The 15229-nt window shown below is 35.4% G+C and overlaps 1 protein-coding gene across 4 annotated transcripts in view; it reads right to left on the minus strand.

Moving 5' to 3' along the window:
• Tlk1 (tousled like kinase 1) overlaps positions 1–15229 on the minus strand; it is a 133429-nt gene that overhangs the window by 87803 nt on the left and 30397 nt on the right. For all 4 annotated transcript variants that reach the window (XM_074071080.1, XM_074071081.1, XM_074071079.1 and 1 more), the window contains one exon: positions 2745–2863. In XM_074071080.1, the coding sequence (XP_073927181.1) occupies positions 2745–2863 (119 nt within the window). Of the gene's footprint in view, positions 1–2744; positions 2864–15229 lie in introns of those variants that run through there.

A 15229-nucleotide genomic window follows, 5' to 3' on the forward strand; every position in this document is an offset into this window, starting at 1 on the left:
AGGGGGAATATTCTAGGGTAATAGAATTATTTTGTATCTTAATTGTGATGGTGGTTACACATTGTATATTTTTTTAACTTACAGTAGAATCATTTGATAAAAAGGGTAAAGTTTACTTTTGCTTATCATCAAGTGTAGTAAAATTTACAATCTGAAAATTATACCTTAATAACAATCATGGGGGATCTGATGACTGAACATTTGAGATCTATACATTTTATTATGTTTATTATGCCTCTATATAAATAAACATAGAATTCAATGGCTGGAAGAACAACAAAAGCAAACCCAAAGCAAGAAGTATATAAATTAAGTTAGAAATCAATGCGGGAAAAAAGAGGTGGAAAAACAGATTAAAGCAATGATCTTTTTCTCTGAAATATTCATTAAACAGAGCTCTAGCAAGAATGAACAGAAAAGGAGATTATGAAGAAAATAATAAAGGAAGTTTTAAAAACTATTGTAAGAATATAATAATAAAATTTAAAAGCTGAAATGAAATGGATTAGTAAACTAAATATTAAATTTAAATGATACGGGGGGGAAAAAAACCTCTCTTCTCAACAAATTGGAGGCTGAGAAAAGTTTTATAGGAAAATTATCTACTCATATGCCCAAGAACATTTTCTACACAGGAGCTGTTGGAAAACAGTCAGAGGCCCAGTTCACTGGGTGGAGGTGAGGGGTGATACTGATTTATGAAACAACTATAAAATACAGTGGTGGTAAAAATGTTCTGTAACTTGAAAGAGAGTTTATAAGAACACATATATTTGTCAAAACTCAACTGAACTAATTCTTCCAGGCTGTATTCCTTTTAAAGCATATACATAAAAATTCTAAATAAAATAATCATGTTTTAAATCCAATAAATATCCTAATTAAGCAAGGTTTATCACAGAAACAGAAACAAGTTTTAACATTCTGCAAAAAAATATACTACATACCACCATATTAATAACCCAAAGTAGAGAAACCTCAGGATTCACCTGACCAACAACAAAAAAATAATTTTATATATTCAACACTATTTATGATTTTTAAAACAACCTTCTTAACCGATCAAAAATTTAAAAAGCTATTCTATAAACCTGGTCATGGTTATATACCCAAAATCTCTATCACACAGTACATGGGAGAAACTTTGTATGATTCCTCTTTTAAGGCAAAACCAGAACATAGTCCTGAAGGTCATTACCAACATAAGGGAGGGAAAATACATATATACTTATACGTACGTATGTATATATGTATGTGTGTGTACACGTACATACACACACACACACACACACACACAAATGAAGTATAGGAGATAAAGCTATCCTTTCTGTAGGAAAATTATATTCCTTAAGGGAATCTAAAGAATCAGCAAACCATTATAACCAAAGAAACCAACAGCAAGACTGCCAGATATAAGACCAAACAATAAAAATCAAAAGCCTCCTAAGGCAACAATAACCAACTAGACAAGAATAATAATAATAAATTAGCCACAAAACTGTGAAGCATCCAGGAATTAATCAAAAACTCGTAAGAACTCTATGAGGAAAAATAAATAAATCAGACATAATAATTTTACAAAGATGTTGGTACTTCCCAAACTGATCTATAAATTCAATGCAATCAGAATAAAAATTACATTTGGATACTTTAAGGAAAAAGATACAAATAAGCTATTACAGAAGAATTACAATTGCTAACAAGCCCAAGAAAAGATAATCAAATTTTATGAGGGAATAAAGATCCATAAACAAGCTGACCTTAAAAGAGTAAAGAAGAGATTTGTTCTACCATATAAGAAAACATCCCAAAATATAACAGTATTTTTAAAGTGATATTAGCACAAGAACACAAAGACAGACCCACATATTTACATAGCAATCATATATTTATCAATGGGTGACATATACATAAACTATGTATATGTATGTATATTTATGACAAAGGGAACATCATGGAGCAAACTGGTTCACCAGATGAAAGAAAAATTAAAACTGAATCACTGTCAATATTATATGAAAGGTAGATCCTAGATGGTAAGAATAAATATGATGGTAAAACTATAAAATTAATAAAGTAACTGTGGAATATGTTTTTGGTCCAGGGGTTGAGAGGAAGTATCTAACTGTAAAAATATCTGTCAGAACATCTATCAGTATCTATGGAACACAATTTAATTTTTGGACTTCTTTTCTGAACTGTTCTAAATGCTGTATTTACAAAGAGTGATATTACTTCAGGACTTACATTCATTCTTAGAGACCATCCGAAGAACGAAAATAAAGTACTTTTTTAATAAAATAAATTTATTCTATCTTACCAAATGTCAACTGGACCTTTTCATTATGGGGGGGTCTTACAGATAATGTTTCTCCTATATTTTGTTATAGCATCAGACTAGGATCATTGCTCATCAATAGGCTTAAAAAAACAGAAAACAACTAAAGTAATAACAAAAGAATGCACCTACAAATTCCTAGAAAATGTGAATGTTACTTAAATAGCAAAGGGAACTTTGACACATTATACTGTATTGAGAGAGGGGGGAAAAAAAAGGTCCATAAACCTTGGGGTATATAGCTCACTGGCACAGTGCTTGCCTACCATGCATGATGCTGTGGGGCTTGATCCTTTGTGTTTGGGGTGGGAGTGGGTGCGGGGGGAAGAAATTTATTCTAAAATTCATAGTAAGTAATAATTTGCCAACAGAAAGAAATAACATTAAATATTAAAATTTTACTCACTTTAGCTCCAACACTGCAACTACCAGTGCTCCCAGTGCTACCACTTGCAACTCCTGTAAACCTAGCTTCCAGTAACTCTTGCCTTCTTGGATCCAGACTATGAAGCTCATCCATTGCACCTATTAAAATAAATAAATTTTATATATATATATATATATATATACATATATACACACACACACATACACAAAATACATATAAACAATACATATATATATACACATACAATCTTAGAAATACATCTTCTATCCAATTCAGCACATAGATACAAACATAAATACATGCATAGAGAAGGGTCACAAAACACTTAATCTTATTGCACTGCAGTAATGAGTCCTGTACAAAGTCTACTCTGTGCTAACCCATTAAGCGGGGGAGGGAGATAAAACCACGCTAAGATTCCACCTCAACCCTGTTAGAATAGCCATCATCAGCAACACCACCAACAACAGGTGTTGGCGAGGATGCGGGGAAAAAGGAACCCTCTTTACACTGTTGGTGGGAATGTAGACTAGTACAACCACTCTGGAAAAAAATTTGGAGGCTACTTAAAAAGCTGGACATCGATCTACCATTTGATACAGCAATACCACTCTTGGGGATATACCCAAAAGACTGTTACTCCAGAGGCACCTGCACATCCATGTTTATTGCGGCACTATTCACAATAGCCAAGTTATGGAAACAGCCAAGATACCCCACCACTGACGAATGGATTAAGAAAATGTGGTATCTATGCACAATGGAATTTTATGCAGCCATGAAGAAGAACGAAATGTTATCATTCGCTGGTAAATGGATGGAATTGGAGAACATCATTCTGAGTGAGGTTAGCCTGGCTCAAAAAACCAAAAATCGTATGTTCTCCCTCATATGTGGACATTAGATCAAGGGCAAACACAACAAGGGGATTGGACTATGAGCACATGATAAAAGCGAGAGCATACAAGGGAGGGATGAGGATAGGTAAGACACCTAAAAAACTAGCTAGCATTTGTTGCCCTTAAAGCAGAGAAACTAAAGCAGATACCTTAAAGCAACTGAGGCCAATAGGAAAAGGGGAACAGGTACTAGAGGAAAGGTTAGATCAAAAAGAATTAACCTAGAAGGTAACACCCACGCACAGGAAATCAATGTGAGTCAATGCCCTGTATAGCTATCCTTATCTCAACCAGCAAAAACCCTTGTTCCTTCCTATTATTGCTTATACTCTCTCTACAACAAAATTAGAAATAAGGGCAAAATAGTTTCTGCTGGGTATTGGGTGGGGGGAGGGAGGGGGCGGAGTGGGTGGTAAGGGAGGGGGTGGGGGCAGGGGGGAGAAATGAACCAAGCCTTGTATGCACATATGAATAATAAAAGAAAAATGAAAAAAAAAAGGGGGGGAGGAGGGAGAAACAATACTATATGTGAGCCACGAAGTTGATTTCACAAGTCATTAATGGACCACAAGTCCACAGTTTGAAAAATATTGTTCATATAGTATAATCTCCCTATTCTAAGATTATACAGAATTTAGACATCAAGTGACATTACCATGTAATTATTTTGTTCATACATACCTTATCTGACTGACTACATTTTAAATTAGGAAGGACTGTTTTATCTTTGGCAATTCTTGAAGACTTTTATACAGCTGTCCCTCAGGATACATGGAAGATTGGATGTCCCACGGATGCTCTAGTACCTTACATAAAGTGGTGTAGCAGTTGCATGTAACTTGTAAACATCCCCCTTATACTTTTTTTTTTTTTTTTGCATTAAGGGGATTTGAACTCAGGGTCTCTTGCTTGCTAGGCAGGCACTCTACCACTTGAACCACTCTGCCATCACTTTTTTTGTGTGTTGGTACTTTGGAGGTAGGGTCTTGCAAACTATTTGCCTGGGACTGGCTTCAAACTACAATCTCTGCCCTCCTGAGTACCCCTTATACTTTAAATCATGTCTAGATTACTCATAATAACTAACACACAGAAATGCTAGGTAAACAGCTGTTATACAACATTGTCTAGGGAATAATGACAAGAAAAAAGTCTGTAAATCTTCAGAACAGATGCAACATTTTTCCCCATTAACTGTTACCAATTCCGTACTTGGTTGAATTTGTGAATTCAGGTACTTGTTACTATCCAGACTCAACAGCACAAATTCTAATTAAAGTTCAATAATTAAAAATTATTTTATATATGTCTGTAAACTTTCTACTTATAAAAGGCTGAAATGGTATAAATGAGTGGTGCATGAAGTTAGCAGGGAGGATATGATTAGAATCCAAAATATAAGGAACATGTTCAAGCTCTACTAGCCCTTTCCATATACTGACAGTTCTCTGCTAAAGTTTCAACAACTGTTCCTGTACACATTACCTTTTAAAGTTCCCTCATCTGGATATGGGACTGGATGGATAGTAGCCATTCTTCCATGATTACTTGAATCCTGAATATATCTTCCCCTACCCACTAATCCTTTTCCTTTTAAGAAAAGAGTAACTCCCTCTAAAAATGTAAGCATTTATCTTTTGCTTTTGATTTCATTCCTTCTTGATATTCACAGGCTCTTGTATTCACATGTACTCCATCACTCTGGCATTGTATCCCTCTGTGCCTCCTTCTTCCCTCAGTTATACCTTTTTAAGGCTGGATGTGGTGGCATACCTATAATCCCAGGACTCAGAAGATTGAGGGAGGGGATGGGGATTTGAGGCCAGTTTGTGGTACATAGTGAGATCTTGACTAAAACAAATAAATGTCTGTCTTAGCTTGAATTCCATGCTATTATCATTTAATCCTTTTCTGAAGCTGGCGATTTATATACACCATCCTTAGCATCCACCATCAGTGCTTCCATTTTTTCTGATCCTGCTAGTATACCAAAACCTGTACTATTCCTTGATTAAGGGGAAAAACATATGTGACAAAATTGCACAGTTGTACTTTTCAAAATCCTACCCTGTCTTTTCTGTGCCCCACCGCCTTGTTCTCTCTTCACTATGAAAATCCCTAAAGGATAAATTCATGACCTGACCTTCTTTCTGTTCTCTTTCAGACTCCTCTTGGCTTTAAATTTAGGATTGTCAAATCATACACCTACTATATGCCAAGTCAGCTAGCTGGGTCATAAGCTTGACACTAGAGGTTATAATCTACTAAGGTTTTGCTTTATTAAAACAACAACTATTGGTCTTCACTGGCATAAAGTTATTTTTGAACATATTAAATCACACTTTGTTTAAGTATATGATACTGGCATAAAGACAAACAAAGAAAAATAGTCTGGGCTGGAGGTTTGGCTCAAGTTGTAGAGCTAGTAATTTAACATCAGTATGGGGTGGGGTAGGCAGCAGGACGGTGGGGGGGAAGGGGATGGGAACAGCCTAGGAAATAAAATTTCTTCTGATAACAGCATCAAGACCATTCAATAAGGAAAGGACAGTCTTTTCAAATGATGCTAGGAAAACTGGGTATCTACAGGCAAAAAAATTTTTTTTTTACTTTATATCATGTAAAAACTCGAAGTGGATCAGATACTGTAAGACCTAAAACTGTAAGAGAAAACATAGAAGGAAAGCTTCATGACATTGAATTTCGCAACGATCTGTAGGATACAACACCAAAAGCACAGGAAGTAAAAGGAAAAATAAATAAGGTGGATGTCATCCAAGTTAAAGACTTTTGTGCATCAAAGAATACGTCCACAGAGCAAAAAGACAAACTCAAAACAAAGAATGGAGGAAAAAAAAAATCTACAGCACTTCTACTACTCAGTAACAAAAAGCCAAACAACTCAATTTAAAAATGGGCAAAAGACATGACTGGAAATTTCTCCAAAAGTGATATATAAATGGCCAATAGGTGCAAGGAAAGACGCTCACAATGTTCAAGAAATCTGCTTTAAGAAAATGCAAATCGAAACAAGGAGGTATCATTTGGCATCCATTTAAAGATAACTGCCCCCACCCCCTCTTCCCCCCCCTCAAAAAAAAAAAAGAAGCTGGCAAATGTTCTCTAGCTTGGCCCATGTATTCAAGGCTTGGTCTTTTAGCCCATGGCCCTGACTGGGAGGTAATGGAAACTTGTACTTTGTTATAGTAACAGAAAGCTGACTCACACAATAAGGATATTGAATCTCTGCAATGTCAGTGAGAATATAAAATGGTGTGGCCACTGTGGAAAAAGGATTAGCAACTCCTCAAAAACTTGAGCATAAAAATCACCATATGATCCAGTAATTCCACTTGTGATTATATAATGGACAGAACTGAAAGAACGCTTATAGTAGCACTTCCCATAAAACCCAAAAGTGAAAGCAACCCAAGTACCCACCAATGGATGAATGGATAAACAAAATGTGGTATCTACATACAATGGAATGCTATTCAGACTTAAAAATGAAGTAAACCTTAACACATGCCACAACATGGAGAACACTGAAGACACTGTACTAAATAAACTATTGCAAAAGGACAAACATTGTATAATACTTCCTAGAGTAGCCAAATTCACAGAGACACAACTTAGCATGGTAGGTTGCCAAGACCTACAATGTGCTGCAATGAGGTATTGGTGTTCAATGAGTGTATAGAGTTTCAGATGAAGAATATGGAAAAGTTCTAGAAATGAATGATGGGGTTAACACAATAATTTGAATGTCCTTAATACCACTAAATTATGAACGTAAAAATGGTTAAAATGCAAGCTTTTTATATTATGCATATTTTACCACAATTTTTAAAAAATTTAAAATCTCAATAAATCTCAGGCCTGTAATCCTAGCTACTTGGGAAGTAACTAGGCCAGGCCAGGCAAAAAGTTTAAGAGACTCCATCTCAATCAATGGTTGGGCACAGTGGTACGCTGACACCTTTATTTATAACAAGAAGTTTCTTCATTAAGTAGATTTTTATTAGTGCAAATTATAGAAAGGGATTCCTATGTTTTTAATTTCCTATCTTCATCTTCCTTGTCAAAACAAAACCAAAATATTTAGAAAACATATCCTTAAAAGACCGATACCAGTTACCAAAAAGTCAAGAAAATGAGTTTGTTCACTAAGACCTTTCTAACAGGCCACTCACCCCAATTTGCCAAGTAAAGAGACAGTAACAGAGGTCAGAGAAAGGAGATTTAGTTTATGCTACAGGGGCACACCATGGGAAGGGCAAAACAACATTTCAACCCATCTTCCTCCTACAGATGTTTGGTTTAGTTTTCAGCAGAGGAAAAATGGGGGGGCAACGAGAGAGGTATGCATAATTATTAAGCAGTACCAATCACAGATGTGTTCCCTTGTCATACTGGTCATAGGTGGTGGTCAAAGGTGGTTCAGTAACTCATTGTCTCATGAGTCAGGTTAGTTACAATAAAAGTTATTGCTACTCAGCAAGGGGTAGCTTTGTCTCCTGTCACATTATGGTTATCCATGGGTCCCTTTCCTTCTTGGGATTCCAAGAAGTCAGCAAACTGACTGTAGAAGAGACTTGCTCAAAGCAAAAGACACATACAGAAAATGGAGGCTGGGATGCAAGTTTTTATCCTGCTTTCAGTTAACTCATGAGCCCAAGTAAGGAGTAAGTAGTTTTCAGCAACAGCAGCTTTTAAGTACCTATAGATTCTACTGCTGCTGAAACATTTTTAAATTTAAAACTTCATGAGAGGGAAAATAAAAAAAAAGGGGGGGGGCTGTTAATAGTGGCTCAAGTAGTAGAGCGCCTGCCTAGCAAGCATGAGGCCTTGAGTTCAAACTCTAATACTGCCACACACTCACACACACACACACACACACACACACACACACACAACACTTCATGAAATACCCAAAATTGACTTATTCCAAATTTTATTACTTTTCATATTATATCAATAGGCTGATGGAGAACTTGTATGAGCGAGCACAGGTAGAGGACTGAATTTAGGGTCATGTCAATTACTCTAACACTTGAGCCATGCCCCCAGTCCTTTTGTTTTGTATTTTGTGAGATAGGACCTTATTAACTTTGCCTGGGCTGGCCTTGAATCTTCCTGCCTCCACTTCTGGGGCAGCCGGGATTACAGATCTACCCCACCATGACTGACCCAAAGAACATTTTTTCCTTTAAAAAATAGTGTTTTTATTTAAGAAAAAGACATTATATCAAACTACAAAGTATAAAAATCAGTCCAAAGTCCACCAACCAGAAATAAGTACTATTAATATCTGGTGAACTACATTCATTCCAGCCATCTCTCCTTCAGCATACAGACATAGGCACAAATAGTTTTTTACAGAAGTGGGCTCATATACTATACTTAACAAATACAACAAATTAATTTCACATAGATTTAACAGAAGAAAAACAAATATGAAGATGAAGAATTGCTAAGCTTACATTTGTTTTCCCATAAGAGATTCTAAGATTCCTTCTAAAATTAATAATAATTATGGGATACACTGAAGGGCCTGGTGGTATCATTTTTTTCAAAGTTCATATTTTAATTAGACTGTATGAGTCTTGCTATAAAAGATGAAACATGCACACTAAGAGTTTGTTTACTTCTGTTTCTATTAGGTCAGAGAATATTTTTGTTAAAAAAGAAAAACCAAACCAGGTATGATGAGGCATGCCTGTAATCCCAGCATTAGGGAGGCTGAAGTAGGAGGACTGCCAAGTTCAATGCCATCCTGGGCTACACAGCAAGTTCGAGACCAGACAGCCTCAGAAAAAAAAAAAAAAAAAAAAAAAAACCACACCAGGCCTGGTGGTTCACACTTGCAATTCCAGCTACGCAGGAGGGCAAGTAGAAGGATTGTAGGCCAAAGCCAGCCCAGGCAAAATGTGCAAGACTCCATCTGAAAAATAAACAAAACTAAAAACTAAGAGACCAGACGTACGGCTCAAGTAGTACTTGTCTAGCAAATGAGAAACCCTGAGTTCAAACCCCAGACCTGCCAAAAAGTTTTTCTTTTTTCTTTACTTTTTTGTAAAGAAAACCAGGATAAAGTTAAAATTTTATTTTAATAAAATCAAATATTCTGTGACTCATTTCCTTTCACTAGCTTCTTAATGCACTAAAAGCATGAGAAACAAGAATTCAAGAAGGCTACACTGTAACACTTTAAAATTAATTAGTCCCCTTAAAACATGCATTTCACATAACAAAACATGCTATCTTCATTGACATTATTTGTATTGTACTTATTGAATATAGCTATTATTTTTGCTAACTACTTTATATTCCATCATTTATTCCAAAATTCAATTCCATATTTTAAAACCAAATATGCTAATTTTCTGACAGCTAAATGAACATGTCAAATCACAAAATCAGCCAAATGTCTTTATTTTCTAACAACCCTTCTCTGACATGAATTTAATAAAAGTATTTCCTTTATTTTTATGATTTTAGAGTTCTAATCCAATTTTAAAAACACTAATTTTTTTCTAAAGACAATGCTGTAATTTCTTGTTAATTCAACTTTTCCCCCAGTGATATGGTTATTTATATCATGTTTTTGCACTTTATTGTGCTTTACCAAACTATCTATTTCTGAAATCCATCTACATATAGCAATACATATGCACTGCACAGACATAAAGACACATGCACATATACACATAAATTTTTCACCCAAATGACTGAAAGAGTAATAAGCACAGAAAGCACAGAATCTAGTCTACTCATTCCATTATGTAAGCCTGTAATAAAGAAAAGGTATATCTGATCTAAACTCACTCCAAATCAGATTAATATTTCACCTATCTTTTTTAAAATACTTGATTTATTTTAAACACCTCTGTTGTACCCTTACAGCAAAGGATTCAGATATACTGAGACCAAATTATTCACAGAAGAAGATACAGCTTGGGCTGGTGGAGTGGCTCAAGGCTCGAGCACCTTCCTAGCAAGCTTGTGGCGAGGTCAAACCCCAGTGTCATTTAAATGAAAAAAGAAGATACCGACTGCATCAGAGATAAAACATTTGATTTCTACCTCTCTAATACTGTCATGACCTTCAAGAAGTGGGAATAATTTTAATCTTATTCTTATTTGTTAAAAAATGTTTGAGGGCTAGCAGAGTGTTCATGCATACTTATAGATGTATACATACATACACACATACACATATATAGATACATTTTTACACTAGCCTTATTTCTATATTAACATACAGTCTCTATTTTAAAAATAAGGAAATTGAGATAGGGAGGTTAAGTTATATTGTCAGGGATAGGGCCTGACTAAAGCAATAGAGCGCCTGCCTGGCAAGTGTAAAACCCTGAGTTCAAACCCCAGTACTGCCAAAAAAGAAAAAGTTATACTGTCATTTGTTAGCTTATATGCACTCAACTGAACATCTGTATCCCAAAAGGTTCCAGAAGAAATGTGTATATGTCTGTGTGTGAGAGAGAGAGATGGAGAAAAAAGAGAGCAAATGCATATACTTAATTATGAAGGAAGAAGGAACTTCTTCAGACAAGCTCTAAAACAAGTTGGTGAAACTTGACCTCTTCTCACAACTAGAAAGTCAACTGATAACTGTCTTTATCTTAAGTATCAATTACTCATGAATCTTTTGAGGTTTCATGTCTTTTCCTCATTATTAACTTAATAGGTGCTTGTTGAAAAAAACAAAAGTGGAAAGTCCCAGTATGTCCATCTCTCAAATTCCACTCCTCAGAGGTAATCATTCCATTCTATATGCACTTTAAAAGGACACTGATGATTTACTGCCATGTGGTACTCCTTCTATCCCAACAATGCAAAATGAAAGAAGGGCCACAGAACAGTTTTTAATTCTTATAAGCCTTCTGTAGCAGGGAAGGAAAGAAGCTGCATGTAATAATGTAAAAAAAAAAATCCAAGCTGAATACTAGCTATATATTAAAGCACAATCTAAAACCTATGTTCTAATGAACAAGGATAGACTCTTCTAAATGCTCATACAATGGTTTTACTATAATCAGTATTTCATTAGCATTATCACCACCATTCTCATCAGACTCCTAAAATGAATTTAATTCTATAGACACTTTACTGTAGCCACTTTGTTTTGAAAGTGTGGGCTCTGAGGCCAGACTGCCTGAATTCAAACAGGAGCACTGTGGCTAATGACCTTGTCTTTATAAAATCCTGGTAATTAATAACAGTCTACCTCACAGGATTGTTCCCAAGTAGGTCATGGGGTTAAGTTATAATGTGAATTAAATAGAGATAATACATGCAATGCTCTTGGCAGGTTGCTGGAATATAAAGACAGTGATTTTTATATACTTTCATGAAGTCCCAAGAAAATAAACTTGCCCAAAGCTGCATGCCAAGTCAGTGACATGAAAAGTAAAAATAACAAAAAGATCTTATTAGCAGACAGTAGAACATTCCAATTCACTCATCTTTCCACTTGTCTAGCCAAAACTTTCAAATAAAGAAGAAAAAAGTTTTATCCACACAATTTCCAACAAATTAAGCAAGCCACTGTGCTTAGGACCCTACTGTCTACATAGACATATTTAATGCAAATTATCCACTTGATGAAAATAAAAACATTCTTTCACTATCCCTACCAACTCTAAATTGCTCTAAGACTCCAGAAATGTCAGAAGATTAAGATCTAGACATAGTAAGTTAGCACATAAGCACATTAAGACCATAAAATTCCTCTACAGAGACATTTCTAATACTTGAACCACCCAAAATTTAAATGTAGCAATTACTTGCAACATTAATGCAGTCAGCCTATAACTTCAGATAAATATAAAAGCTAAGTAAACCAATGAAACTAGGTTGAATTGTATGAAGTTACAGATAGCCATTTTCAACCCATAAAACAGGTTCATATGATTCAAACTAGTACTCAAAAGACCAGATTAGCCTAAAACATAATTAATCTCTTAGTGTCTCTATTAATAATTATAACCACCGTTTTTGGACAGTATTCCAAAATTCTAAGTTATATTATCTCTTATTTTTGCACATACAGTCTAAAAGTTGGCTCTCAAATTTATACCACAGTCTTCCCCAGCATATCTACCACAATCATTTAAAAATAGTGACTAATACCAAATTTTCTTTCAAATGTAATAATCTGCCTTCCCTCTTCCCTCTCTCCACAGTACTGGGGATTGAACTCAGGGCTTTGTGCTCGCTAGGCAAACACTCTACCACACTTGAGCCACACCCCAAGCCCTTTGCTTTTAGTTGTTTTTTCAGCTAAGGTCTTATACTTTTGCCCTGGCCCACCTATACCACAATCCTCCTATCTCCACCTTCCAAATAGCTGGGACCAAAGGCATAAACCACCACATGGGCCTCAATTTTCTGGCAGTATTTCTTCCCTAATAACAATGCTTTCTGTATGAACAAAAGAATACATATTTTTATAAAAGTGGCTATTTTACTTCTTTCCTTTTTACCCCTGGTAATGCACCCAAAATAGTCAGCAGTAAGGAAAAATGTGAAAATTTATAGACAAAAAAATCCTACCCATACCCCTACTGCCCAAAAATAACCATGTCAACATCCTGGTTTATTTTTAAATTCATACTTTTTTTTCAACAATTAAGATTATGCTTTATATTAGCTCCTGGTACTCAAAGATGTTTTAACACTTACAATTCCTACTACTTGCGCGCGCACACACACACACACCCTTAAAGTTTAAGACGTGCTAATTTGTCATTTGCTTAAATACTTCTAAAAGAGAGATCTTACATAAAACTTCCATCCAGCCAGCCATCCAATTCTCAGTTTGGGTTTGTTTCTTAACTGGCAGTCCAATGTTCAGAAACTCAGTTATTTTAACCTACCCTCCCACTTCCCACCAAAAAAACTGCTACCATACCCCCCCAAAAAAACCTTATAAATGTTAAGGATGAAATTGACAATGGCAGTACTTTGGGCTTTTTTTTTTTAAAGCGTCAGATAAATTATAAACTTTTGAAAAATTCCAAAATAAAAAGTTGAAAATTTCTATATTTTCCTCCATTTTTGTGAGGACATGTATTTAAAAGGCATTTGCAAATTTCAGAACTAGGAAAGCTGCCTCACAGTCATCACTATTGTCAAGATTCTACACTAATTACTATTCTATGTGCTACTTTTTTTTTCCCCAATTATACATAAGCAATTTCCCACATGTTGGTATGTTTTCAAGATTACTTTCATAGGTACCTAACACTCCATTAAATGGATATGCAGAATAATTATTCCCTTACCACTGGTGATTCAAGTGGTTTCTAATTCCTTATAATTAAATAGAAATAGTGCTGCTGCAACAACAAACATCTTTGTACCTAAAATGGTTTGCTTGAATTTAGGATTATTTAAATTGACTCTCAAAGCATACACAATAGAGGATACGTAAATATCGGTGGTATTTATTTCCCCCCAAACTCACTGCACAATTTTTATCTAGAGTCAATAGGTATGTATGCATAAAAGACATTAGCAGGACTGAGACTACTATCTTTTGAAAAGTCTGCCTACAAAGATATTTCCACCTTTCCCTAAGCAAAAAAGGGCAGATCACTGCTCCTAGACTATGCAAACAATTTGTTATATGCTGAACACTTGCATCCTTTATAGAGTAACAGTACATGCTAGAAGATGTACCCTTCCTCCTGCCCCCAAAAAAACCCCTTGGATCTTGGATGCAGACCCTCTAATGGGCTTCCCTATACAGGCACATTGCACACATGCTGCTGCATTCTCACTGACGCGGGAATATTCTATGTGACTCCTCTAGTGAGGAAGAGATTATAAATAAGGAAGCAGCACATTGAATTCTTTTAGACTCTGCCTATGCCTTTTTCCCTTATGATCCTGCTATGAATCTTTATCGTATCACTATAATATACCTTAGCCATGATTATACTACTTGCTGCCTTCCATGATTTTTCTAGCAAATACCTGAATATGTGGGTGGCCTTGAAAATACTTGGCAAAGTATCTAAAACACATTATGTCTGCTAAGACCACTCCCAAGATAGACTGACAGAACACTTCAACACTAGAGAGGCACTATATTCATAGCCCTAGGCAAGACCTAGTGATTGCCCTGCTATTGGATACTAGAGGTCAAGAGAGTCTAGCTAAACTAATTTCACACATCTCCTTCCTCTGTCAGTATAGGCATATGCTCACAGTTCTGAAATTCCCTGGCAGACAAAGTCATTTCCAGTCTACAGCTGCATCAGTAAGCCAGTATATCTCCTCATGAGAATATAAGCTCCAAAAGAATATTTTGGACTAATTTTTTCAATGCGATATCAAGGTACCTTAAAGATGCCTAGGACACTGTAACTAAAATTAAATATTTTTAAAATGAACAAAAGCATAGTTTCAGAATTCCCAAGTTCTGAAATTGAGGAAGTGTGTGCTAAAAAAACAAAACTAAATCTGATTCTCAGCTCCATGACTTAATAACTCTCAGCCTTAGTTTCCTTATTCATAAAAGGCATAAAGATCAAGGCAACACTATACAAATGGATAAACTCTTCTTGGCATATAACA

Source organism: Castor canadensis, chromosome 4 (genome assembly GCF_047511655.1).
Source record: "Castor canadensis chromosome 4, mCasCan1.hap1v2, whole genome shotgun sequence".
Classification (NCBI taxonomy): domain Eukaryota; kingdom Metazoa; phylum Chordata; class Mammalia; order Rodentia; family Castoridae; genus Castor; species Castor canadensis.